At 57.7% G+C, this 25,777-nt stretch overlaps 8 protein-coding genes across 8 annotated transcripts; 3 read left to right on the plus strand and 5 right to left on the minus strand.

The window, feature by feature from the left end:
• Positions 1 to 409: 409 nt before the first annotated feature.
• ColSpa_11117 (arsenite methyltransferase) lies at positions 410 to 2,120 on the minus strand (the record flags this gene model as incomplete). The annotated part of the gene is made up of 2 exons (XM_049277329.1): positions 410 to 1,234; positions 1,311 to 2,120. The coding sequence occupies 2 exons, from the start codon at positions 2,118 to 2,120 to the stop codon at positions 410 to 412; spliced, it is 1,635 nt and encodes a 544-aa protein (XP_049133286.1).
• Positions 2,121 to 2,669: 549 nt separating this feature from the next.
• ColSpa_11118 (uncharacterized protein) lies at positions 2,670 to 3,863 on the minus strand (the record flags this gene model as incomplete). Its single annotated transcript, XM_049277330.1, has 1 exon — positions 2,670 to 3,863. One exon carries the CDS (start codon positions 3,861 to 3,863, stop codon positions 2,670 to 2,672), a length of 1,194 nt encoding a protein of 397 aa, XP_049133287.1.
• A 1,995-nt stretch (positions 3,864 to 5,858) lies between these two features.
• ColSpa_11119 (protein BOI2) lies at positions 5,859 to 8,925 on the minus strand (the record flags this gene model as incomplete). The annotated part of the gene is made up of 3 exons (XM_049277331.1): positions 5,859 to 8,539; positions 8,570 to 8,713; positions 8,880 to 8,925. 3 exons carry the CDS (start codon positions 8,923 to 8,925, stop codon positions 5,859 to 5,861), a joined length of 2,871 nt encoding a protein of 956 aa, XP_049133288.1.
• Positions 8,926 to 15,739: 6,814 nt separating this feature from the next.
• On the plus strand, positions 15,740 to 16,722 carry ColSpa_11120 (uncharacterized protein; the record flags this gene model as incomplete). Its single annotated transcript, XM_049277332.1, has 2 exons — positions 15,740 to 16,670; positions 16,697 to 16,722. The coding sequence occupies 2 exons, from the start codon at positions 15,740 to 15,742 to the stop codon at positions 16,720 to 16,722; spliced, it is 957 nt and encodes a 318-aa protein (XP_049133289.1).
• Positions 16,723 to 16,967: 245 nt separating this feature from the next.
• Positions 16,968 to 17,372, minus strand: ColSpa_11121 (uncharacterized protein; the record flags this gene model as incomplete). Its single annotated transcript, XM_049277333.1, has 2 exons — positions 16,968 to 17,135; positions 17,223 to 17,372. 2 exons carry the CDS (start codon positions 17,370 to 17,372, stop codon positions 16,968 to 16,970), a joined length of 318 nt encoding a protein of 105 aa, XP_049133290.1.
• Positions 17,373 to 17,677: 305 nt separating this feature from the next.
• Positions 17,678 to 18,643, plus strand: ColSpa_11122 (zinc finger protein; the record flags this gene model as incomplete). Its single annotated transcript, XM_049277334.1, has 1 exon — positions 17,678 to 18,643. The coding sequence occupies one exon, from the start codon at positions 17,678 to 17,680 to the stop codon at positions 18,641 to 18,643; it is 966 nt and encodes a 321-aa protein (XP_049133291.1).
• Positions 18,644 to 20,095: 1,452 nt separating this feature from the next.
• Positions 20,096 to 21,748, plus strand: ColSpa_11123 (arrestin-related trafficking adapter 10; the record flags this gene model as incomplete). The annotated part of the gene is made up of 1 exon (XM_049277335.1): positions 20,096 to 21,748. The coding sequence occupies one exon, from the start codon at positions 20,096 to 20,098 to the stop codon at positions 21,746 to 21,748; it is 1,653 nt and encodes a 550-aa protein (XP_049133292.1).
• A 1,797-nt stretch (positions 21,749 to 23,545) lies between these two features.
• ColSpa_11124 (lipase 2) lies at positions 23,546 to 24,316 on the minus strand (the record flags this gene model as incomplete). The annotated part of the gene is made up of 1 exon (XM_049277336.1): positions 23,546 to 24,316. One exon carries the CDS (start codon positions 24,314 to 24,316, stop codon positions 23,546 to 23,548), a length of 771 nt encoding a protein of 256 aa, XP_049133293.1.
• Between the last annotated feature and the right edge of the window lie 1,461 nt (positions 24,317 to 25,777).

Raw genomic sequence — 25,777 nt, forward strand, 5'->3', positions numbered from 1 at the left:
TGTGTCCTTGTCCCCCTCCATTCAGATTTGGGCCGAGGTCCATGGTTTGATTCGCCGCCGAGGTGGGGGTCAGCCGTCGCCTTCCCCAGGTTTCGGCTCCCCGACCACCGCAGCTTCTCCGCCTGCCTGCGACGGCGACGCGCTTGAGTCGTGGGGTTTCCTGCAAGTAGATGATGTAGATCTCTCAAGCCAGCCATGCAGTCGTTGGAAGAATCAGACAACTTCTTGGTTGACCATGTTCTGGAAGCTGTAGACGACATGACCGATTCCAAGCAGCCCAAGGTGCTTTTGTTCGACATTGGCGGCGTGTGTGTAAGTGCCTCCCTTGACTTTCATGGCTGTCTTTTGTTTTTTCATGTCTAATCCATGATCCCGACCATGAACTGCCATTATATTCCATGATAAGTTGTCAATTATCCTCTGACTTTCCCAGGTCGTCTCGCCTTTTCAATCCATACTCGACTACGAGCTCAGTCTCGGCATTCCGCCGGGATGGGTCAACTACTCCATCTCCAAGACCAGTCCCACGGGCTTCTGGCACCGCCTCGAGACGGGCTCGATCCCTATGGACAAGGCCTTCTTTGCGGGCTTCAACGCGGACCTCCACGACCAGGGACGGTGGGAGGCCTTCTACGCCGCCCAGCGGGCCAAGAACCCGTCCCTGCCTGAGCAGGTCCCGCCCCTCCCCGCCATCGACGGGGAGTACCTCTTCAACGCCATGATGACCAACTCCATCCCGCCGGACCCGTGGATGTTCCCCGCGCTGAAGAAGCTCAAGCAAAGCGGCAAGTATATCCTCGCGGCGCTGAGTAACACCGTCGTCTTCCCCGAGGGCCACCGGCTGTGGAAGAGGGATTTCTTGGACGACCCCGTGCGCGGCCTGTTTGACGTCTTCATCTCGTCGGCGCACGTCGGGCTGAGGAAGCCGGACCCGAGGATGTACCAGCTCGCTCTCAAGATGCTCAACGAGTACGCCGCCAAGAACGCGAGCTCCGAAAGGGGCCAGGCGTTGGGGTGGGTCGAGGGCATCAAGGCGAGCGACGTTGTGTTCCTCGACGACATTGGTGAGAACCTGAAGGAAGCAAGGAAGCAGGGTTTCGGGACGATCAAGGTCCATCTGGGGCGGGCGTACGAGGCCGTCGAGGAGCTGGAGAAGATCACCGGGCTGCCCTTGGAGGGCGACCATCCCAAGATCCCGGTGAAGCCCCAGCTGAAGGGCAGCGGCAAGGCGAGGCTATAGGGGCAATGGCATAGACTGTATTTCCACTAGACAGGGTGGTCTAAGACCTCCGAGCCACATAGATATATACGGCATCCACGTTGACAATCTCGCCGTCGACCGCGTCCTTCTCCCACTCCTCGCGGAACAGGGCCCTCGTCTTCCTCTTGAACTCCTCCGTCGCGAGCTTGATGGTCAACGAGGTGCCCGTGATCCAGTCGAACTGCTCGTCGACCTGGTCCATGCCATACGTCGTGTCGCCCTGGCCGGACAGCTTGTCCATCAGCTCGATCCTCTCCACGGCGTACCCCGCCCCCTCCAGGATCTTTGTGAACGAGTTCCGGTCCGTGATCCAGGACCTGTTGCTCGGGAACCGCGTGCCCAGCCGCCTCGCCGCGCGCTCCAGCAGCAGCCCGATTTTGAGGTTGTTCTCGTGCGTGATGTCGACAACCAGTCTGCCCTCCGGCTTGAGGTACTTGCGCCACGACTTGACAACCTCGTCCGGATCGTCGAAGAGGACAAACGCGCTGGAGCAGAGGATCACGTCAAAGGCCTGCCCGTCGAGCTCCGGCAGCGTCTCCAGCTTCGTCACGTCGTGGTTGTACAGGCGGATGCTCGCGCGGGGCTTGAGGCGCTCCTGCTTCTCTCTCGCCTTGGCGAGCATGGCGTCGGTGATGTCGACGCCGACGATGTCGCCCCTGTCGCCCATTTGCTCGGCGGCGATCAAGACCTCCAGCCCGGTGCCGCAGGCCAGGATGAGAACGCGCTCGCCAGGCTGGACGTCAGCTACGGCCATGAAGCGCTTGGTGTAGTCCGGGTGGAACGAGTTCTCGTAGTTGTCGGCTCGCGCAGTGTACATACGCTGGGAGGATGCGGCTTGCGTCTCGTGGTCAAAATCCATGGCGCGTGGTTGTTTGATGGTGATGCGTGATGTGTGGTGGTTTTGGGCCGGGTGTAGTTCGTCTTGCGTTGTTTTCGAATTGTCGAGATCTCGAGATAACGCTGGTGGCCAACCATCTAAGCTTATATCCTGAGCGTCCGATCTGACTCACCCATCAGCACGCAATCCGATGATCTACAACGACCGCATGCACCTACGTTTCTAGGTCTTTGTCGAATGCCGACGATCCGAAGTGAGTCACTATGATAGGTGAACCTGAACTGCATTTTCAGAAACTCGTATCAGTAACTACGTGAGATGATATGCCTGCTGTTTGTCTTATCGTGGGTTTCCTGCCGACACTTTTCAAGCTCACGCGAATGAGTTGGAGTAATTTGGATTCAATCATCATCATAATCGTATACGCTGCCTATCGCATAATCTGCTACCAAATGAAAGTGATAAAATGACATGGTATCGTATAAACCTCAAACCCCCCAACTCCAGAACCACCCTCCTGCAGCCGCTCTATTCTAGCCAACGCCATCTCAAGCAACCCGTCATCGTCCATCATCCCGATCCGGCCTTCTTCTTGCCCTTCTCCAACACAAACGTGTCCCAACACTCGGCGTCGTCAACGTCCAGTGCCGCCAGCCTCGCCGCCCAGTACGGCATGAGCCTGCCCTCGTCGTCAAACGGCCGCAGGCTCGCCCACGCCGCCCACATGCCCACCACGGCCTGCGCCTTCTCGGCGTCGACCTCGAAGAACTCCTTGTGAGGTCCGCCGCAGCCGGGGCACGTCCGGTCCCACCGCCGCTCGTTGGCCAGGTGCAGGTGGACAATCTCCTCCATCTTGATGTAGTGCGGTGCCAGGCGCTTGAAGACGAGGTCGGGTGCGTAGTGGCACTTCGATTCCCATTGCCGCATGCGTCGTTGGGGGTTGTTCGTGTAGCCGATCTTGATCATGCGGCGGGCGTCGGTCCCCGAGGCTGTAACATGGCCTTTCGGGAGCCTGTAGCCGTAGATGTAGCCCGTGTCGGCTGCTTTTCGCTCCCCTGTCGTGAATGGGGCGATGAGTTTCTTGATGATGTCTTTATTGATCTTGCTGGTGGGTGCGGACGGGCTGTAAGGGGTGAAGGTATGGGCAGTCGGCTTATGCGGAGAGCATGGGGAGACGGCTGGTTTGTCGGGCAGGCGCTTGAAGGGGATGCTGTCGAGTTTGGGTTTGCACTCGTCTTCTTCCTTGACGAGCTCTTGCTTCACCACGCTGACGCGAGGCTTCTCGTCCACAGGCTCTGTCTTGACATCGTCGACAACGGGCGGTCGACCGGCATTCGACGGTCTAGCAACGCAGCTCCCCGTCTTTGTCGAACAGGCGGCCGGCCTCGATCTCCGTATCTCGGGTTTGGTCTCTCCCTTCTCACTGTCCTTTCCCTCGTCCCCCTTCAACCCGAGAAACTCCCGCATACGCCGCTCCCACTCCACAATCTTGTCGGCGACCTGCGCCTGATGCCATCTCCTACACAGCACCAGAGAAGCCAGCCGCTCAAGGTGCTTCGCGGCAGAGGACAGACTCCCGCTCTTGAGGATGTCGATAACCACGGATGAGATCCTCTGGCGCGATTTCTCGCTGATAGGGTTCCCGCAGGAAGGCTTGCTCTTTGCGCGGCCTTGGCATACTGTGCAGGAGCTGACGGGGGTCGAAAGGCAAGTCTGGAGGTCGGTGACGGTTTTTGGCCACATGGGCTGGATCAGGACGGTCATGTTTGATACTGAAGAGCGGCCTTGCTAGCTATACTGAGATGGATGGGAATTCTGTGCTGTAGAACTGGAGTATCACGGTCTACACGCTCACTACATATACCCCGAACGAGGCATTACGGAGGCCTCGACGAGGCATACAGCTTCGGACTGAAATGGCAGGCCACCCTCCATCACGAAGAAGGCTGTGACATGCATACAGCCACAGGGCCATGTATCACATACACGGCCAAGCAATCGGCGTTGGTCCGAATCTAGCCCAGCCGATCCAACCGTACAACGTGATTTGCATCTACCCACATTGGCTTTGCACCATTTTCTTCAACAACAACCTCGGAAATTCATAAAATAAGCTTCTCAGTCTTTGAAGGGTATGAAAACTTCCCAAATTCGATTCCAATCCGCTTCTAATCCTTCGCCGCGGCGGGGTCTCTGCGTACGGCGCCCGCCCTTGGGCACGATTGCACCAACAGCTCTAGGAACCAACAGCTCTGGGAACCAACAGCCCATGCACGCTCTTGCAGGAGAGCCTGGCTGTAACCCGCACACAGCCAACCTGCCCTGCGATAGCTAGCAGGCGCAGCGATCCCAAAGAGGCATTCTCCCCCGACGTTGAAACCATTCGGGCCGGCCCCTCGGGCTCGGGGGATGGCGCAGGACATGGGCCGTCCAACAGAGGGCCCTACCAACGGATGCACGAGAGAGAAAGCCCAGAGGCACCCAGCTCTGGACGTGGTCTGGGGACGTGTCAACCCTTCTCGAGAAGGAGAAGCCATGAAGAGAATGCTGCGCTGGAGATGGCGATGCATCACTGAGAACTGCGACTCGAGGTGAGCTCGTACAGCTTAACAAACTAAGTGGGAGAACGTAGGCTTTTCTGAGAGGGCAAGAAAGCCTCACGAGCAACGCCCTGCGTCTGGCCATGTAGTCGAGGGCGACTGCGCCCATGCATCCTACCCTCAGCGGCTACGAGACGAATCAGGGGTGGTGTGGGTATCAAGGGCCCGCCTCATCGCATCATGTCTGCCGGGGCGCTTCCCCCGGCTAGGAAGCATGTCGAAACTGAACGGAAAACGAGACCCGGAAGCGTGGTGTGGAGAGCTCGAGCCGACGAAGAATGGTAAGGGAGGGGGGGAGCAGGGTTGGGACCAACGGCTTTTTCCTACAGCCGCCTCACCCATCGTTCGAGAGACCGACCCTGTTGGCCTACTTCATAGCTTGACATGTCGCTGAGAACTCATTGTGCAATCAATGTTACCCTCTGTCTTGAGCAATCAGGAAACAATCCCCTGCCGTGTTGAGGATGACTTTGGGCTCTCGACATCAATCCGAGGTTGAACACGTCGAACATGGAAAATCCTGATGTTGGTGAATATGAAATCGACTCGACTGCAGAGTCACTGCCGCTTCTTATCCTCAACGAGTCATGAGAGACAGCGTTCATATTTCGGACTGCACCACACTGCGGAACATTTTTCGGGAAAAGTGTTTTGATTATCACCTCCTTCTTATCTTCAGCAAACCAGCCCCTGCGGGGGCAACAGAGGCTGTCGCGTGCCAACTCCATTCATCAACGACGTAGCCTCTAGTGCACGTAAAGGACTCCTCCAAGATTCCTGACCTCCTTCCTCCAACCGTCTCCCGCGTGCGGACAGCTGTATGCCGCGCTGCCTCCGTGCTACCCATAGAGCTCTTGGTCTCTACAAGGCTCCTCCGCAGCTGCAGGAGAAAAAGACAAAGAGAAGAAGAAGAAAAAACAAAAAAACAAAGGGAATCACTCTTGTGAAAATTATTCGCTCGTATGTCCAGGCCCAAAGCCCGTCTTCGCTGGATCGTCTGGCTCTCCTCAAGCAATCCCAAATACGCCGCCCCTATGCGGAATTCGTGTCCCTCATACATGACAAAGGTATATATAGAAAGGTCCAATGGTACAAGAAAGGAAGCAAGGAAAGGGGAACTGAATTAGGTGCCACGAGCACGCTTGCAGGGCCTGCTCCCCTAAGCACTCTGTGGTGCTCCGGCTGCGCCGTCATTCTCCGATTCAAAGGCCAACTTCCGGGGGTTCGCACTTTCGACCTTGGGTAAGTTCGGCTTCTCCATGCCCGAAACTCCGCTGTCGGTCTCGCCGAATGTGATGCCGAGGGAGTCTGCGTTCTTCTTCGCCTCCTCCGCCCTCCTCTTCTGGTCTTCTTGAGCCTCTTCTAGGTTCATCAGCGCAGGGGGGCGGTGCCGCATCTGTCTGGCCTTGGCGAGGGAAATGGTCTTTTGCTGATACGTCGTTGTTATCGCCTGGGTATCATCTCGGTCAATGGTGGCCTTCATGAGAGCCGCCATCCACAGTCGTCCCGACTTGAGGTTGGGAACTGCAAAGTAGTGGACGGTCGGCTTCGTGAAGTTGACGGCACGGGAAAGGCCTGCGCGCGGCGGAACAAGCTTGAAGATGAACATGGTGTCATCCCCCTTCTCCACCGAGGAGTCCGCGTCGCGGGCGGTGGCCGTTCCGGCACCAGTAAGCTTGGCGTGGAGACCAGTCAGCTGTTCGTTGTCGGCCGGCAGAACACGGTGGAAGGAGATGTCGATGAGTCCCTTCTCCTCTTGGTCGTTCTCTGAATAGTAGTATGATAGCCGGCGGCCCTTGAGCACGAACAGTCGGGGTTTCCAGGTCGTCATCAGGTTGGAGCTCTTCTTTCTCATCCATCCACTGTAGTCGGCATCCTTGACGGCCTCTACCGGACTGATCTTGAGCAGGCCACGCTGGTAGGCACTCGTCTCCTTCTTGCCCTTCTTTCTGCTGCCCTTGCTCGCCACGGTCGTCGCGGTGCTGGGGCTCTTTGCTGTGTCAGGCGAATCAAGTTCGAAGCTCGGTCCGGCGGAAGGTGTACTCGATCCGGTCCTAGCGGGCGAGGGCAGAGGTGAGTCCTTGAGGGACGGGTCGACTGGCGAGGCCATCTTGTTGCGGTCTCCCGATACTGAATCCGAGATGGCCCGCAGCCCGGTGACCTTGACCGACGGCTTCACGACAGCGGAGAGCCAATCGGCATGGATGCCTTGACGCGATGCTGGCGACTCTGGCACTGGAGAGGCGCGAGCCTTGGCTTCCAGCTTCGTGACGCTGGGTGCTCCGACGTCCTTGACGGGTGGCACCGGCCGCGCGGACTGCGTAGTGCTTGTCGATGCGGTCCTTCTGTGGGCGTTGGACTGAATGTTGTAGTATTTTTGCGCCGCCGGCGAAGCAACACTGTCGCGGTTCGAATCGACGCTTCCAAACCTCGAGTGCCTCGAGATAGCAGTGGCGCTGCGTACTCTTTGCTCGTCGGCGTAGCTGTTCTTGTGGGTGTGACTGGCGACGCTGTCGCGCTTTCTAAGCACGTTGCGGCGTCGGCCGTCGACTTCGGTGCCGCTGAAGTACCCTCGGTCGTTGTCAATGGCGGACTCCGGAGCGTGTAGGCCAGACTGCTGCATGATGTCTTGGAGTCCGGTAGAAGAAAGGGGTCTGGTTGAGGCGCTGCCGAGGGTCCAGTTTCTGTCGAACGAGGGTTGCTTTTTATGGACGCCATCTGTCTGAGGAAACGTTCCACTCGTGGCCAGCTTCGGTGTCACTGTGCTGTTCAGAGGTGCTCCCGTCAAACGGAAGTCGGTGGAGGACGAGTGCCTGCGGGAGTGGTGCAGATCCCTGACAGAAGCAGCCGAAGGCCGTTTCATATGGGTTGGTCGGGTCGGGCTGTCAGCAATCGGGGAGACTGGCGAGACGATGGACGTGGTGTCCAGCTTGGGCGTTTGCGAGAAGGAGAGGCGCTTGCTCGAGAATGACATGGCCCTGTCGTCCACGGGTGTCCTCCTGGTCAGGGTGTCGGCCCGGCTTCGTGACCGCCTAGCATCCTCCGAGCCGACATCGCTGCCGTACGTCTGGGTGGTCCTCCTAGTCATAGTACCCAGGTTGTTGCACTCATCCTGAAGAGACTTGATCTTCTGCCACGTCTTGAGCCGCCTGCCGACAGATCCCAACTCAAAAGCCTTGATGAAGAGGGAGCTCTGGTCCATGCCCAAGAGAACTTCGCCGGTGATCTCCTGGTCTCGGAAGACCTCGCAGTGCGACTTCTCAACGCCGACTGTGAAGAGGTATTCGGCAACCTGATCCGACGACCACGCCTCCACCTCGGAACGGCTGTGCATGGCCTCCTCCTCTTCGTCCGTCTCTTCGCCATGGATGTAGGACATTCGGTGATCGAGTTGAGCGCTGTACTCGCTGCCGGAATCGGTGGGAGGGGCTCGCATTGCGCCATTGCTGGGCGTAGAGCGCAGATCGGTGATGTGCTCTTCGATTACGTTGAGGGTCTCGCTCAGTACGTGGTCCTGGTTCGTGTTGAGACGGCCCAGGGCTGCCGAAGGCGGCGGGTTCGGCGTTGGCGGCGCATTTTCGATCGGGGCCGTCTCCTGCTTGATGTTGTTCAACGGCAGAGTGACGGGAGCGGGCGACTCGGCAGGCGGCGTCGAAGCGGGTGGAGTGGCGGGGGCAGCAATCTCCTCGTCGGGAACGGCGGCGTCCGTCGTGTTTGTTTGTTTAGGTTCGTTAACCACCTCGGGCAGTGTCGCCAGTGGTTTCGAGAAGTTGTTGGTCGGAGCGGTCTTGGGGGATGGCCTGGTGTAGACTGAGCCACGGAGAGTGAGCCTCTTGCCGCCTGTAAATGTTGGGTACCGTATAGACGTACCTTCGGGAAACAGGCCGCTGTTTCCGTTCACCATGTGCTTGCCCAAAAACCAGCCATCGCCAAATTCATCATCGCGCTCAATCAGCTCGACTCGGTCGCCTTTGGTCAGGCTCAATTCGTCGGAGCTGCGAGCGATAAAATCGTCTGCAGCAAGGGCAAGTCAGCTAAAGGGCTGTGGTGGTCAAGAGAGCAGGCAGTTGGTGTCGAGGGCGGGGGAGAGACGAGGTTGCATGACGCGGATACGACGAGGGGGACAAGGCCAACGGGTGGGCTCATCGGTCTAGTTAGCGGAGCGATGGATTGGACTTACGGATGACCAAGAGGATATCACCAACTTCTGGCTTTGGAGCAGCCATGTTGCCGACGATGCCTGGCGCCGCGACAGATGCGGGTGGCGTTTGCTAGAAAGTGAGAGTTGTGACGAGATCAATACATAGGAGACGAGTTCGCTGGCTGGGCAGCCTGGCCTGGGCTCGACTTTGACTTGGGTGCAGCGAGCAGGGGGGGGGGGGGGGGGGGGGCGAAGAAGTGCTGTCGAAGCGAAAATTGCAGCAGTGGCCAGGGATGGTCAGTTGTTCGGCAGCTGGGATCAGGTAGGTATTAGATGGTGGGCGGATATGGATAAGGTGAGGGCCGCGAGGGAGGAGTAGGTACTGTTGGTGGAGGAGAGGGCGAGAGACGAGGGTAGTGGAGGTGGAGGCGGCGGTGGTGGTGTGGTGAATGGGAGATGAATTGCGACCGGGGTAAGGAATGAAGGAGCAAAGCAAGATTCGGCTCTTCGACGATGGGCCTCCCCCAAAAGATTTTCTCCCCCTTCTTTTCTTGTGACCTTTTCTCTCTGATGTGACGAATACGAGAGTAAGAGAGAAAAAGAGAGAGAGAGAGTGAGAGCGAGAGAGAAAATTGTTGTGGTTGACGTTCCTTCCGCCGTAGGTTTTTTTTTCTGGGATTCCCTTTCCTTGTTTGTCTCTGCTCTCTGCCACTGGGGACGTGTTTTTTTGGTATGTCGAGCTGGCTGCCGGCAAATGTGGCGAGTGGTTGAATAAGGGTCGTTGCTGGTCTGCGGTCGGTGGTTCGCTCGGGTGGCAGCTGGCTGGAGGCTGGAGTTGCTCAGGACCGTGTTGTGGGATGTGATTGGGGGGTTGCTGGGTTTGGCGTGGAGGGCCGCTATTGGATCATTGCGACGTCGAGCCAGGAAGGTGAGGTGAGGCGCATAGACGACGCTGGGGACGCAATGGCAGTGGAGGAACGGACGAAGCCCACGTACATACGTGGATGAAAAGGTGGCCCAGGAGTCTGCTGTCGCCGAGCCGCTGCACCTAAGATGAGGCAAGGCAAGGTACGGACACCGTACAGATGCGCTTGCACATGCGCACCGCTCTGCTCTGCGAAAGGACCGGAATGGGCTGGGGGAGGAGGGGGGGGCTGCAGACCTCAAGGTCCGGTCGATGGGTGCGATCCAGCTAACCGTCGGCCCCAAGTTGATGGTGTGGGTGTGGGTGTGCGTATGTGTGTATGTTTGATGTGGTAGGTAAGGTGGTGAGTGCTATAGGAATGCGCGGAAGCCCGTACCGGAGAAATCTAAATTGCAATCGGCTTCAAGATCGCCGGCCAACAGAGGAGAGCGGGTGGCTGCAATACGAGGAGATGTCTTGTTGTTTTGTTTGTTCCTTGCCTCTTTCTCAGGTAACGCAGGGATGCATGTGTGGATGGGCGGATGGGCGGATGGATGCAGAAAGGGACCGCACGGAGCCCAAAGGTCAGAGGATGGATGCGGGTTTGCAAGCTCGGAGCTCCAAGTTGGGACGGAGGAGGGAGCAGACGATCAACCCGCTGACTCGATGGAGCTGTGGCCAAGACAACTCGGCCTAGGCATGTGGACGGGTGTGTGTTTGTGTCCTAGCAGACCTAAAAGACACCTCGACCTGGAGCTTGAGCTTAAGCTTGAGCCTAAGTCTGCCGTGTTGCAGAGTGAGGCGAGGACCTGAAAGGAATGGAAGAAGGCCAGAATGAGGAAGGGGCGGCGATGAAGGAGGGTGTGATGATTGATAGCGAGGCTGGCGAAGCGCAACGCAAGGGACGGCAGCGCCCGTGAACCCGTCCGTTCCTGTTGTTTGGTTCCTGGAGGGATCGGATCAAAGCCCGAGTCGGAGTGCCTCCTATGGATATTGGTGGTGCCGCCCGGGCGGCATTCCTGGTTGCGTGAAATATGGTGTATGGAATATCGTCCTCGGCATAGGAGAGAGACAGAGTAGGCGATAGGACGATGATGGGCGATGACAATGTCAAGTAGGGGCAGTGTTATGTTTGTTTCTTCTTCTTCCCCCCTTCTAATTGTTTTGCGTGGTAAGATGTGCCAGTGTGAACGTGTGTTTGAATGCACCAGTCCTCGGTCAAAGACTCCTGGAGGCGCAGGAAAAGGATAGGGAGAGATAAGGCTGTGAGGATAAAGAAACGTCGGACTTCACGATCAAAACACAATGCAAAACACACAAAGGTGACGGGAAGAGGCGTCTTAAGCCAGAGTCCAGAAACGCGGAGGAACCACCAGCATGGATCGCTAAGGTAGGTACCGTCGACGATGGACGGCAAGCTAAAGTAGAGCGATTCTACCTCGAGGCAAACTCCAGGCACGCTACACGGCAACTACAGACGCGATGAGGGGGCGGCAAAGAAAGAAGGCTGGACGATGCGAGGTGTCCGACCCAACTCAGCTTGGCCGGACCTATCCTAGTTGGGTAGGTCCCTTAACAAGGCGTGATATTGCGCTTGACGCTGAACGCGTGGGCGTGCGTGTGCTGGGGATCGGGGAAAGCATGGAAGAAAGACGCCAACAGAATTCGGAGCAGATGGCCAATGAAGCCACTGACGGGAAGAACACGTTCTCAACGATCTGACACCATGCCGTTTTCCTGTCTCGAGATGCAGCATTGGAAAGCAAGACACGCACCAAGCCCCCCCACAAACGGAAAGAAACAGAGTCTGGGCTTCAGCCCATCATTCATTTCTGTTTCGTCGCCCAGCTCGCTCGACGTCCACTTCCCCCTAATGTCTCTACAAACACCTCCTTCGGTCTTGGAGTATACAGAAAACCGGTTCGACTGGGCATGCGACCGACCTTCATCGCAATGCCGCGCGCCGGCAAATCCCTCCGTTTCCATCGTCGCTAGGACATGCCTTGGCTCCAGGCTCATCCATTGCGTAGACAACCGAACGGACGCCCATGGCCGTGACCACGCCTCCAACCCCCCCCCCCCCCCCCCCCCCCCCCCGCCTGACCGCATACCCCCCGAAGGACAACTCACCGGCCATCTTGTGCCGTGCCGTCACCCGTTTCGCCATTGGCGAAGATCCAATACCCGAACACCCACCAGGCCCGGAGCGACCAGGACCTTCCCGCTCACCTCGTGGGCAACAACGGCCAGGGAGGGGGGACTGCGAGGAATCATGACGGATGGATCGAATCTTGCGCCGGCTGCTCCCCCCCCCCCCCCCCCCCCCCCCCCCCCCCCCCCCCCCCCCCCCCCCCCCCGGCGCAGCATGGGTCCCGCGGATGGGTGCTGAGTGTCTGTCCCCCAGAGCACACCAATTAATTTCGCCCATGCATGTGGGTTATTGCGAAAAAAAGGCGGCAAGGATGATGCTGGACTCATCCAATGCATCCAATCTGCTTCGCGATTCCCCTTGCCGAAGGGCGCGTGCTGATCGAATCACGGCCAACTGACGAGATTGACAAGCCGGGGCTGGCCGGGAGGCATTCAAACTCACGTGTTGGCCTCATCTTTCATTCTTCGGAGAAACTTCCTGGCTGCAGCTTGGCTAGTGTAAATCCTAGAGACAACCTACTGTACCTAGGCAAAGTGCCGACATTACCCAATCCGCACGCCCGCCCACGACACCGACCCTTAGAATGAATAAGCAATTCGATAATTGAAGCTAGCGAAAAGGACCATCGGAGTTATTTCCACAATAACGTATCGTCTCCGACTCGGCCGTTATCAAAATGGCCTCCGGACGGCACCGGTCCGAAGACGCACTCATTTCCAACAGCCTCTGGTCTGCGTACCAACTCATCTTGAACTCGAACTTTTATGAAACAAGTCAGCCGACGAATACGATGGCCAACGCCCGCCGTGCACCTTGTTGTGCCGTGCTGGGGCAGTGCCATTGTCACTCGAAATCCTTAATTCATAGCCGCCAAAGAACATGACTGCGAGAAGTCAAGGGAGCCCATTGTCAAGTCTTGTGCTGTAGTTACATTATATCCAAGACGTCCCGACAGAATATGTAGCATTGTCAAGAGAACCCTTGATACATAGATAAAACAATATTCTATCAATGAGCAAACGCTCTTCGAGCATGTAACTAAAAGACCAAGGATAAGTATTCTCGTTCCTATTTGATCCTTACGAATGTTGGACCACACCGGCAACGGTGAGCCAAGACCTCGACGCTCTGGGAACAAGGGGCTCAGTCAGCGGACGACAGGGGGCGACAGTAGTTGTACAACCAAGACCACAATTGTCTATGAGGCAACGAGGAAACATTCGCAACCGGAGGGTTTATCTAGGCACCTTGCTGGATACTGTTTGTAATGTCGGCCAGCGCGCATCTGCGAGCCAAGGCCACAAGGGCAGAGCATCTAACAGAATGACTCCTCGATAGTTATCCGAGAAGCCGCGGCTAAGACGGGATGAAATAGTCGTGGATGGACATTACTCTCTTCAAACCTTAAGTTGACTGATGAGCTAGGTATTGCAGTTGTTGCAGTTCGCGGCTAGGTTCAAACCGTATCCGGTTCCCCGTCGAGAGGGAGTCACAGAACTGTTTTATCCTTTCCACATGGCTTTCAGAGCTGTTCTAAATCGGATGTTCCTCTTACCTGAACTCTGTTGCGAGGACCCCAATACACTTCCTAGAGGTCTGTTTATCCCAATGTATGTAGCCGTCCGAGAGAGTCATCCAGTCGCAAGCAGCCAGACTAAGCAGCTGTATGCAGGCTTTCGTCCGTCTTGAGGTTGATGCTCGCCGTGGCTGCTGCAAAATGCAAATGCGTATGCAGATGCAGTCAATAGAATCACCAAATCCAGAAAAGGACATCACAGATGGCCCGGGCGCGACTCCACCAAGCAACTGCAATCCTCGCCAGAGAAAAGTCGAGCTAAGGCCAGAACTGGTATGGCGTCGACATGCCCGTCAGAGGCTACGCCAGAAATAGCCTAAAGCGTATCCACCAACTGCCAAGGTTCCCCCGTCGAGACCTCTCGGCTCCAGCCTTTAGTCTGGCAAACACCTGTTCCATTTCACCCTAAAAATGTTCCAGCGTGCTCTTTTGCTCTCATCTTCCACTTTGGCGGTCATCAATCATCAGTCCCTGCCTCCAGCGCACGTCCCCTGCCGCCATCCACTTGTCGATTTGGTCCATCTGCACCCGGGTTCTGCACAGCGTCGCCGAGGATTTTCCAGACGCGAATGACGGATTTGCACGTCAACCGTTGGGGGATTAGCTAGCTACATCTCCTCTCGAGAAACTTGTCGATCGTTGCTGCACAAACTGCGGCACCGCCTTCGCTCAGCAGTCCATCGACGACAACGTGCCCGTTCCCGTGGCGCATCGAACAAAACAGCCCCCACATCGCGAGAGAGGCATGCGACACCCTATGCGCGGGGATTGCTGGATAAAACTCTCCACCGAGCAGCGAGTACCGGTTCTAGCCTCCCAGGCACTTTGACCGGCGCCTTCCCGAGACCGACAACGGCTTGCCGCTCCATCAGTTTCACCTTCCATACGGGAGACACTCGCGATACCCTACAGCGCAAGAGGTGGCAGGCGGGGGTGGACGGTCTTTTCTACTGCTCCTTCCACCACACCAGCACCACTCGACAGTCTCTCCTTCCGTCGGACCACCTTCCTCACCCTTCGTACCGACTTCCACTTTCGGTTTCGACGCTTGCAGTGCGACCTCATATCTTCTAGCTAGTCGGGACCTCGTCCTCATGGTGCGTCGTCTCCCAACTTCAACCCCTCGTAACACATCACAGCCCTGCTAACCAACATGGCCGAATCCAGTCTCGCTCAAGGTTCCGGTTCGCCTTTGCCGCGCCGCCGACGCAAAACTCGTAAACCATCGCACAAACGGACTATGACGCCTCACGAGACCCAGCACAGCGGAGCCGGGGGCTATGTATCGGGTGCACAGGTCGCCGCCTCGAACCAGACGCTCAACTTCATGTTGGGCAATCGTCGTCAGCCGTCGTGGATGACTGGGCAGCATTCAAAAGCGTCCACTGCTCCCCAGCGCAACACGGCACCGATATCGAGCAAACTTCATGGCGCTCACGACACCCCGAGACGACCGCCCTCTAGGCCTCCGAGTCGTACCTCAACAAACAGCACCTCAGATATAAACCGCCTGGCACCTGGGAGTGTCGTTGCAGTCACTCTGAGCCCGGCTGACGGCACGCAACACAAGTCTGCAGCTGTGCTTGAGCCTCAGATACTGTATGTTCCCTATGCCATTTTCTCTTCTTGGGATGCCTCAACCCTTTCTTTCGCCCGAAACGTCATGTCTGTTTCTAATATCCTTCTCTCATAGTGACTGCGCAGCCGCGCTTCCTTCCCCAGCTCCGACTGACCAACCCAGTCCACCCACAGCCAACTCCAACCAGGGCTCCCTCCAGAATATAGACTCTTGCGTCCAGAGCCCCGACGCGGGCCACGGCCATTCAGCCAATACCTGGAACACCATAGCGGCTCTGACTGGTGAACCGTTTACCCAGGATCAACCTGCCGATGCTTACCATGGTACCCCGGGGCCCAGCACCACACTCTTGCCGGAAAGAAACCACTCCGCATCGAGATTCGTTCCATTCGAACATAGCGACAAGCTTACGTGCTTGGAGCCTTCAGATGCACCTCAAAGCAGGTCCCATGATCCAGTCTCCGTGACTAGCGTTGTCGCTCCTCCACCCACGCCAGCTTCTGCAATCATTGTGGATCCCCGGCGTCAGTCGAGTCAAGCTGCAGCATTGCCTCCGTCGAACGGACGGCCAGTTGCTCCTGGCCATCACGCGCTAAAACCTCCAGGTCCAGTTAACAATGACAGCCAGCAGACCGTCGGATTACCTAGAGCCAGCATCTATCCAGCGGATAGTCTTCGTCCTAAAGTCATGGCTGAGAACCTCGACGGCTTCGTCCGCTTTTGTGGCGGTATCAATAAGCTCCCAGACGACGGCACCTCTACACCTAGGATCCGACTGCTCAAAGAAGCCATTGAGACGGACGATTACTTTTACATCGTGCTACATCAGATTCTTTGTGTGTGGTCTATTGACAGGGAAGCCGTGTACCGCCTCCTTGGTCTTGCTCCAGACGTAGCAGAGGGTGCGCTGAGCATCATACAGAATACACTCAGAAAAAATGAAAACATGACCCAGAGGCTAGTGCATTTCTTCGCAGACTTCCCCAACACGCGCACCTCTGGTTTGTGGGAAACCGAAGCCTTCCGCAAGCACGCCGGCGACGTTTCCGTTTTCCTCAACAACCTCCATGAGCAATGGAACAGAATTCACATTCCGGCCATGAGACCCCGCTCCGGTAGAGGCTACCCGATTCTTGCGGACGAGTTGCGCTACCAGCTGAAACTTCGGTCGCCATTACTGGAAGGCATATTCTTCACAGTCACCAGGCGGCACATCGGCGTCCCTGATGGCCCCATCGCGGATCAGATGATGACACTGTTCCGGCAAGACGCCCACGGTGATCACGCCGGATTGTCTGAGCAGGAACAGAGGGTCTTCCAGCATTCATTGATATCGAAGTACAAACACCTTGTGCACGAGAACGACCGAAATCAACAACAGCAGCAGCAACAACAGCAATTGCGGCAGCAGACTCATCCTTCGCAGGCCACTCGAGTGCAGCAACCCATACTCCAGCAACCCATACTCCAGCAACAGACCATGCCCGAGCAAGTGAGGGGGCATTCCGCCAGCTTCTCTCCCACACAAGCGAGCGTGCCAACTCCGACGCAAAGTTCCCCCGTTGTGAGGTTCGACATGTACCCTTCCCCGCCCGTTCAGAACCCGCATCAGTTCCAACGTAACTTCTCAAACAACCCTGCCCAGGTGCCTTCGCAGTTGAGGCTACGTAGCCATAACTCGAATCAGATCAATAGTGGAATACAGCAACCCATGCAGCAGGGTCCGCTGCGGATGCCGCAAATGGCCGGACAGATGAACCAGCCTCTCACTCCAGCAGGCTCTCCTCATTATACCAGCGTACAATTGCCGCATGCTGCTAGAATGTCACAAAGTCATGGTCCAACATCTTCTGTGCTGCAAGCGCCCCTGGGAGGTCTTTCAATCTCTATACCAACCGTCACGTCACCCACCCAGTCTATGGCTCCTCAGGGCGTAGCAGGTCGTTCGCCGGGCATACCCCAGGACCCGTATCTGCCGCAGCTTCGTCCTTTTCACCCTCAGGGATTCCAGCAAGCTTCAAACGTGAACCCGGACCCGAGACGTCAAACTTCTCAACAAGAATATCAGCAGCGTCAAGTCCAGGCTATTGCGCAGAGGCAGGTTACGAGTCTTATGTCGCCACAGGCGCAACAACTACCTTCTCCACGGCTACAGCAGGCGCAGGACATACCCTCTCAAAGGCGGTCTCTGCCAAACGTTCCTGGCCATCTGCAGTGGAACTCAAACGTTTCAGGGGCTGTTCCAGGAGTGGCTCCAGCAGTTGGGAACTACCAAGCGTCAAGGCCGCCCATAGCTCGGTCCAAAGTAAGTCGTGATGCATCGGGACGGTTGAGAGGCAACGTGTTCGCGCCTCCCCACGTGCAAATCCCTTTGGACCGGGTGCCTCATACACCTTGGGAACCAAAGGCACTAGGCACGGCACTGCATCAAGTCGAAGTCAGAAGCCCAAGACGGGTCCCACGAATCCTTCCTGGTGCAGGTGACCCGACTAGGCCGGATAGATACTACCAATTTATCAAGAAACTCGCAGTGGGACCAATCGCAACGCCGGCCAAGCAAGCGCTGCACCGTCTCGTCTTTACTGTGCCTAAAGAAGACATTGCCAAGCTCTGTCCCAGCCGAACGATGACAGGAGACGGCATTCCCGTCTCGGAGTACTTCAACGGGTCTCTCCGGTACCGTCTTCGCCTTTGCGAGCTGCAAGTCAACCCGGAGGATTCAACGAAGATCACAGAATCCACTTGGGCGGTGGCACAGACCTATTGGCCTGATCACATCAACATCTTCGTTAACGGCAAAGTCATGCCGATCCGTCGCAAGCAGCACAATGGACAGCACCAACCGGTCGAGCTTACCCCGCTTATTTTTGCGGGCACAAATTCGATATCAGTGGCGATTTCACCGCCGTCCCGCCCTCAAAAGCCAGACACGACGTACTACATGGCGGTTGAGATTATTGAAACCTTGAGCCATGAACACATTTTCGATATGGTCTTACGGCACGGTGTCATTTCGGCTGATTCAACAAGGAAGGCCATCCAGAACCGTCTGAAGCCTGCCGCCGAGGATGAAGATGACGAACTGACTGTGGTGGGTAACGATCTTAGCATTGATTTGGCGGACCCATTCAGTGCCACAATATACCAGATCCCGGTCCGGGGCGTGAGTTGTACGCACATGGAATGCTTCGATCTTGTCACTTGGCTGCAAACACGGCCGGCCAAGCCTAGGTGCACGCTTCATGCAGCTGGAGATGAATGCCGTCACTGTAGTCGTGGTCTTGGGGCGAGACCTGAGCCGTCGTTGGTCGATAAATGGAAGTGTCCTTTATGCGACAGAGACGCTCGTCCTTACAGTCTTCGCAAAGATAATTTCATGGCCGAGGTTCGTTCGATTCTCGATTATGAGAAAAAGCTTCACACCAAGACAATATACGTCGCTGCAGACGGAACGTGGAGGCCAAAGGTAGAAGAAGTAGACGACGAAGATGATGATGAAGAGGAGAACGAGCAGCCGCCTGCGAAGCGGGTTAAAACACGACCAACAACATGCGAAGCAGCAAATGCTGTTGAGGTTATCGAGCTGGACTGATCAAACGAAGATGAAGGCGACGGGACGGACAGAACGGAGCCACGGCGCCAGCACACGAGGAAGTGGCGTTTTGATATTCCCTCGTTGGGGGAGTTACTCTCGGGTTGAGAGGATTTGCTTTTGCTTGAGCATTGGGGACACCGGAATGATACCATCTGCAACATCTGGGCGTTTTGAGGATATGTGACAGGGCCAGGAACCCTGCGCAAAGGCTTCGGGTCTTACCTCTCTGAGTTGTTGCATTGCACAATCAAGATGTAAAAGAAGTAGAAGGGCCTGGGTGTTACGGTTCCGAGACCATAATCACTAGGACATAGTTAGCTTCGAGACATTGTGTGTACATACGCATTAATACCAGAGCTTTTGTGTCACTCTGAGCCGGGCTTTCTCCGAAGAGGTGCGTCTCGGAGACGCAACCACCTGTGCGTGCGCGATTCCTTCTCGTCTGGAGTGATGGCTCATGTCTTGGCGCGGGCGTCTATTTAAGGTGCGACCGACGTCGGCTGTGCCGGCAATGTCAGGAGACAGGCCCAAGAAAGTGGTGACAAGCAAGGAACACCAAGACAGTGAGTGGATGGATGGTGATTGGGCCAAACGCCAATGACATCAACCCTGCCAGAGCTTCATTCCGTCACACGCGTACCACATTTTAATTCCCTTCACCTCACCTAACGGGATATCTATCTACCTGACTTACAATCCTGATTCTTGCCTTTCTCCCCTCTGTTTGCTACATAGCAGGCACGGTTGGCGGTAGCTTGGCGGCCCGAGGCATCGAGCTCGCGTCTCTCGGTCTCGGCTCCGCACCACAGAAAGTCAGCTCTAACAACGAGGCTTGGAGAGGGGCTCAGCCACGCGTCTACGTCGCCTCTCGACAATCAGGTCAACATCACGTCCGCGGGAGAAGCAAAGAGAGAGAGACCGGACTTTTGGCCTGTTTCACGGCGACGACGGCCGACGCAGGTTCTGGCTCTTTCCCCCCTCCCTTCCCTACTCATCCGAACGACCCTCATTTCCAAAAAATTCCGAGGGCTTTGATGAATTGAATTGAAAACTTTCCCCTCCTTCATTCTTGGTCTTGGCTACCTTTGCTTTACACAACACACACACACACACACACACACACACACACACACACCAAGCGCACCTCTCCAAGAAGAAAAAAACACCCACCCCACTTCGTCTGTTGCCCCTCATTGCAACTCGTGGCTCGCACGGTGCGGTACCGCTACGCTCGTTCAAGTGAGGTTGAAGCTGTTAGTGACGTCTGATGCGCCCGTCCCTCGCCGGCGTCTGACCGACAACCACCTGGGAGAGACAGGGTCCGACACAAGCAAAAACGCACATGGTATTACCACACACCCGCACCTCCGGCACCACGACTCATCACCCACCGGTAAGGACGAATCCCCAAAAGAAAAGTGGACTGAGCGGAAACACCACGACGCAACCATGTCGATCAGGATAGCGCTCGACAATGCGCCCGAGTTCTACACCAATCTCGACTCCGTCACCGGCCGCGTCGTGCTGCACCTGAGCCGGCCCGAGCAGATTGGCGGCATCGTCGTCAAGCTCGAGGGCGAGTCCAAGACGGCTCTCGGCCTACCCCAGGGCTACGACGATCGCGCCCCGCGACCCGGCGGCGGCCCCGGGAGCATCGCCAGCGAGAACCACAAGATCCTCTACCGCGTCGCCCAGGTCTTCCCGACCTACGAGGAGGACCTCGGCGGCGGTAGCTCGAGCTTCGCCCAGAGCTACATGATCCAGGGCGGCCAGCACGAGTTCCCCTTCACCTTCAAGCTGCCCATCAACAATGCCTGCAGCGACCCCGTCGCCATGTCCAAGATCGGGGGCATCGGCGGCATGGGGGGCTTCGGCGCCGGGATCGGGCCTTTCGGCCTCGGCGGTGCCAGGGTCATGGACGGGAGCAAGCAGCTGTTCCTCCAGCACGTCACCAAGACCCTGCCGCCGTCCTTTACCGGGTTCCCCCGCCAGGCCGAGGTCCGGTACTACCTCAAGGTGACGATCCAGCGACCCGGGTTCCTGAAGGAGAACTGGCGGTACCAGATCGGCTTCAAGTTCATGCCCATTGAGCCTCCTCGGCCGCCCAAAACAACACAGGAAGCCTTCGCCCGGCGACCCTTTACCTTCAAGCCGCGTGCGCAGGGTTTGTACAAGAAGAAGTCCTCCCTCTTCAGCTCAAGCAAGGACGAGAGCACCACTGCCGACTCCGGCGCCGTACCGCCGTCCATCGAGCTCTCGGCGCGCCTTCCGCACCCGCCCATCCTCACCTGCAACCAGCCCCTGCCGCTGCGGCTCATTGCCAAGAAGCTCATCCCCTCGCATGAGCAGGTCTTCCTGACCTCGATCCAGATCGAGCTCGTCGGCAAGACGCACGTGCGGTGCCACGACCTGTTCAACACCGAGGTGAGCAAGTGGGTCGTCGTCACGCAGACGGGGCTCAGCGTGCCCATCCTCAAGGACCCGGCCTCGGAGGACCTCTCGCTCGAGTCCGTCATCCCGGACGACCTGTGGCGGAACATCCCGCTGCCCAACACCGTCGCCCCATCCTTTGTCGCGTGCAACCTCCAGCGCCACTACGAGCTCGACATCCAGCTGGGGCTGTGCTGGGGGAAACCGCCCAGCCCGCGCGGGTTCCTGAGCTCGTCGAAAGAGAACCCGGCGGCGCAGACCATCTTTTTGCCGTTGCACTTCTCCAAAGTCCAGATCTACTCGGGCGTCGCGCCGCCGCCGCAGCTGCTGGAGGCCTTGGCGGCGCAGGCCAACAGGCCCGGCGCCGCGACGCTGAGCGTGCCGCCGAGGTTGCCCCCACGGACGGCGCAGTCCGCGCCCGTGACGCCGACGCAGCAGTATCGTCCTGGACAGCAACGGCCACCGGCGGCGGCGGGACCGGGATCGCAGGCGCCGCAGTATGACCCGCTATATCCGCCGCAGATCGGCACGCCAGGGGCTGCGGGCTTCGACGAGGCGCCGCCGAGCTACGACGAGGCCATGGCCGCGGACGCGTCGGCGCCCGAGGAGAGGCCGGCGTATAGCGGTGTGACGAACGAGAACGCGCCGAGTCAGATCCCAGAGAAGAGTTAGACGGGTGTGTGATTTGAGAGCGATGGGTTAGGATTGTGTGTGAAAGGCAGGGGGCCTAGGATGAGTGAGACTGAAAGGGAGTTGCGGCGTGATTTCATAGATTGGTTTGCATGGATTGATGGCATGTAATGAAGTAATGCTGGTATGACCCGTCTGCAAAATTTAACTAGACGTCAGCAAAGCCGGGAGACGGATATCAAGTTGGGAGGGACTGTCGCGTGGCCCGGCTGAGGGGGGCGGCTGAGGTCTTGCGTATATTATACCATGTTTAATTGATGGGTGTTTATATTGTTGTCTGTGATGGGCGTTTCTCGTCGGTGCCCATGTGAATGAGGTAACCTTAGAATACCCCGTCTTGAGACGATGGGCATGGCTTCTCCAAATGGCCTGGAGGCAGGTGACGTGATGTGGCCCTGGCCAGGTTCTAGCTATGCCTGTTCGTTCGCACGCCCATGGATCTCGAGTTGAGATGAGCCTTACGGCGAAAGGGAATAGATAAACAGCTTCATAAAATGGCGTGCACACTACCCGCCATCCAAGGCCCCCTGTGTCTTCGGGTCAAGCTCCTCAGCATACGGCTTCTCTTCGTCTTGCGAACCGTTCGTTTCCGCCCTGCACAGCACGCGGCATCTCGCACTGGTCCCCGCCCCTTGTCGTTTGGATCTGCTTAACTTGTTCGCCCTGGGGCCGGGCTCGAAAGCAATAAACATGCGCTGCATTCCCAACTCCGTTCGAATCTGGGAGCAAACAAGCCTCCCTGCATCGCTCTGGCAGAACACGACTTAGGAAGAATGAAACCCGCGTTGTGTCTGGTGTGACGTCTTTACGTCTCCGTCCTCGCGGGGTTCCACCTCTCGTCATGCATGCCCTTTCCTTGGAAGGAGGCTATCTGCAGGGTACGAACAAACGAAGAAAAAGACCGACGAGCGGAGTTCAAGGCTCAAGACACTGCATGGGTTCGCGGTGTTCGCATGGCAGATTCACATGGCAGGGGGCGAGGAGATGAGACGAGAAGGGGGGAACTGGGTCGAGCCCCGATGCCTAGAGTCGACTGCATGGATTAAGTCTATGGCAGAACAATGGGAAAGATGAAAAGTGAGATTCGAGCAGGTCGTTTCCCGTCGCTTTCCAGCGATGAGGGACCTTTCGGTTCCTGTTAAACTACCCGGCCACCTGTGCCGTCTGCTGTTGTGAGAAAAGGGGCGAAGCTTATTCCCGTCTAATAGAGCCGTGGCCATGCATTTTCGGCGCTGTGTCATTGGTTCGTTCGATGCAGAAGATGTGATGAGCTTTTGAACTTCCTAAACGCAATGTCTCCCAGTCAGATCGGGGCCCGGCCCATGTCCTCTACAGACACGGACAATTGAGAGGGGAAGACACTGCTGATTTCCGACGAAATCAGCATGAACGGGACAGGGATGCCACCAAACACGATTCTTCACAGCAGAAAAGGGCGGTCCGAGGCGAGCGGAGAACTCGGCATGGTTTCGGCCAAGGGTAAATTCAACCAACAGACTGAGTCTGCGTTGGGCACCGGGCGTGCGTGCGTGGGATGATCGGCGCCTGCTCCTCCACGGCGCACCTTCTGGACCTCTCCCTACTCACAGCACGGAGACTGGTGGTGTTTCCAAGGAAATTGATTGTCCATGTTCCAGGCCGTCTCGCTCGAGCCTGCCATGTTATGCGCTCGTATTCTTACACAATGTCTAGTTGCACTGTACCCCCTTTTCAGCGCGATCTCGTATATCCGATCCCATGTAGTTTACACACGGCACACCCACCCTCCATCAACTCCCCTTACAACCCCTCCTTGGCCAACATGTCCGCAATGTCCAGGTAGAACGCGACGGCGTTGAACGTCCTCGTCTGCCCCATCCACACCTTCCTGAGCGTCCACTTCAGCCTGTTGGACCAGTTGATCAGATCCAGGTGGCTCACGTCCAGCAGCGTGCCCTGATACTTCCCCCAGCGACTGCTCGCGACGCTCACCAGCCCGTCGTTGGCCCCCTCGGCCTCCTCCAGGATCCGGTGGCTCTGCCGGAACGGGCTCAGCAGCGGCGGCCGGTCCGTGCACGCCCCGTAGCTAAAGTACCGCACCTCGTCGCTGTCGGGCGTGCGCGGGTTGAACTCGTCCTCCATGTACTTCTGCGTCAGCTGCCCAAACGCCTGCGTGCCCAGCCCGGCGCGCTCGATGAGGCCGTACAGGTTCGCGAGCTTGACGGGCCCGCGCTCGTCGAGCAGAAAGTCGGCGAACGCGCTGCCGCGGTGCGGCGTGGCGACGGTGACGAGGCTCATGACCTTGACGTTGGCGGGCTTGAGGTGGGAGATCATGTAGCGCGCGTCGAGGCCGCCCATGGAGTGCGCGACAATGTTGACGGCGCGGCCGCCGGCCTTGGCGGCGATGTCGGCGCCCAGCTTGGCGGCGCGCTCCTCGATGGAGCCCGAGGGCGGCACGGAGGTCGTGATGATGTTGGACGGGCCCGAAAGCGTGCTCAGCGACTCCGAGATGCCGCGCCAGTAGTGGATTGGCGGGACGTAGGCGCCCAGGCGAAGCTCGGCGAAGCCCATTAGCCCGTGGGCGAGGACGATGGGGTACTTTGGCGTCTCTGTCCAAGTGTCAGTGTGTGCGTGTGCGTGTGCGGGTGGATCACTCGTGTTGGGGGATGAGGTGTAGGGGGTTGGGAGGCACAGAGGGCACAGCAAGAAAAAGGGAAGGGGGCCGGGTGGGGGAGGGGGAGGGATGGTACCATAGTGTTCTCTGACCACGGCATATTCATCGGATATCTGTTTGCCCAGGTCTCTGAACCTTGGGTCGCCGTCGTGGTGCTTCGACCGCAAGGGCGAGGCCGAGATGCACCGGCTGCTGCCCGACGACGCGAGAGGGCGAAGCAAGCGAGGAGGCGCGGTTGGCGCACGAATTAGCCCGGGGGAGGGCGCGCGAGGGCGGCACCTCGTCAGGCATGCGCTACTCATGGCATGGGAGGGAGCGCTGACGACGAGGAGGAGTCAACAAGGCGGACTGATACCCAACTCGGGGGTGTGGGCGAAGGCAGGTTTTCCTGTGTGCTCTCTCTCTCTCTCTCTCTTTGTTTGTGTCTCCTCTTTTCTCCGCGTTGGCTGGATGTGACGGGTAACCCTGTCAACGGCTCTCCCTCTCTCGCTCTCTCGGCTGGCAAGACAAGATGGCTAAGACTTTCTTTAACGTGGGAGAGTGGTGTGGAGTAGCGGTCGCCGGTGCATGTGGTCCTGCGGAAGCGAAGGAAGAAACGCGCACTGGTGGTGAGCAATGAGAAGCGTTTGCCAAGCATGTTTAAGCGCCCGGCTTTTGACGTCACGCAGGGCCGCGGCCGGGAACGGCTTAGCGCGATCGGGGGTCTCTCGGCCGAGGGGTCCACCGACCGCGGGCGGCCGCTAGTGATTAGTGGACGGATGTGTCCCGCCCGCGCAATCCACCGTGCATGGGCCAGAGCTTCTTCTTCTTCTTCATGATCCTTTCTCTCCTCTTTCTGTCCGTGCGATCCGCGTCCGGACGACACGACCAGGGTTCGGATGGGGGCAAGCCTGTTGGAGCTTGGTGCAGAAAGCTATGCAAGTTGCGCCCTGAAAGTTTGTCAATCCCGCCCGCGTCGGGATCTGGACATGGTCACAGACTTCCCTCCCTTCCCCACCCTCCCAATATCCAACTTTCCATCCACCGGCTAGCCACCCGATGCCAGGCTCATCTCCTTCTCGTCGAGGTGCAAGGGCGGCCGCATCATGCAGCCTGCAGTGTCTGCTGTGCGGTGCGTGCGTGCGTACACAGTTTGTTGCACTGCACCTGCCATGGCAGGAGCGGAAATCACGGGTGCGTCGGCCATCGGGTCCTGACGATCTGCCTGCTCTCTTTCCCCTCGCCTCCTCCCGCCTTATCGCGGCGGGTTTGCTGCTCCCTGTTGGCCGGCGCGCCGGAGCTGACAACCTCAGAGCCGTCAAACTCGAGACAGGAAGCTCGTAACCGGACTCTGATGTCAAGGACGGTCTGGCCCCCTC

Source organism: Colletotrichum spaethianum, assembly GCF_022836535.1.
Source record: "Colletotrichum spaethianum MAFF 239500 DNA, contig42, whole genome shotgun sequence".
In the NCBI taxonomy this organism is placed as follows: Eukaryota; Fungi; Ascomycota; class Sordariomycetes; order Glomerellales; family Glomerellaceae; genus Colletotrichum; species Colletotrichum spaethianum.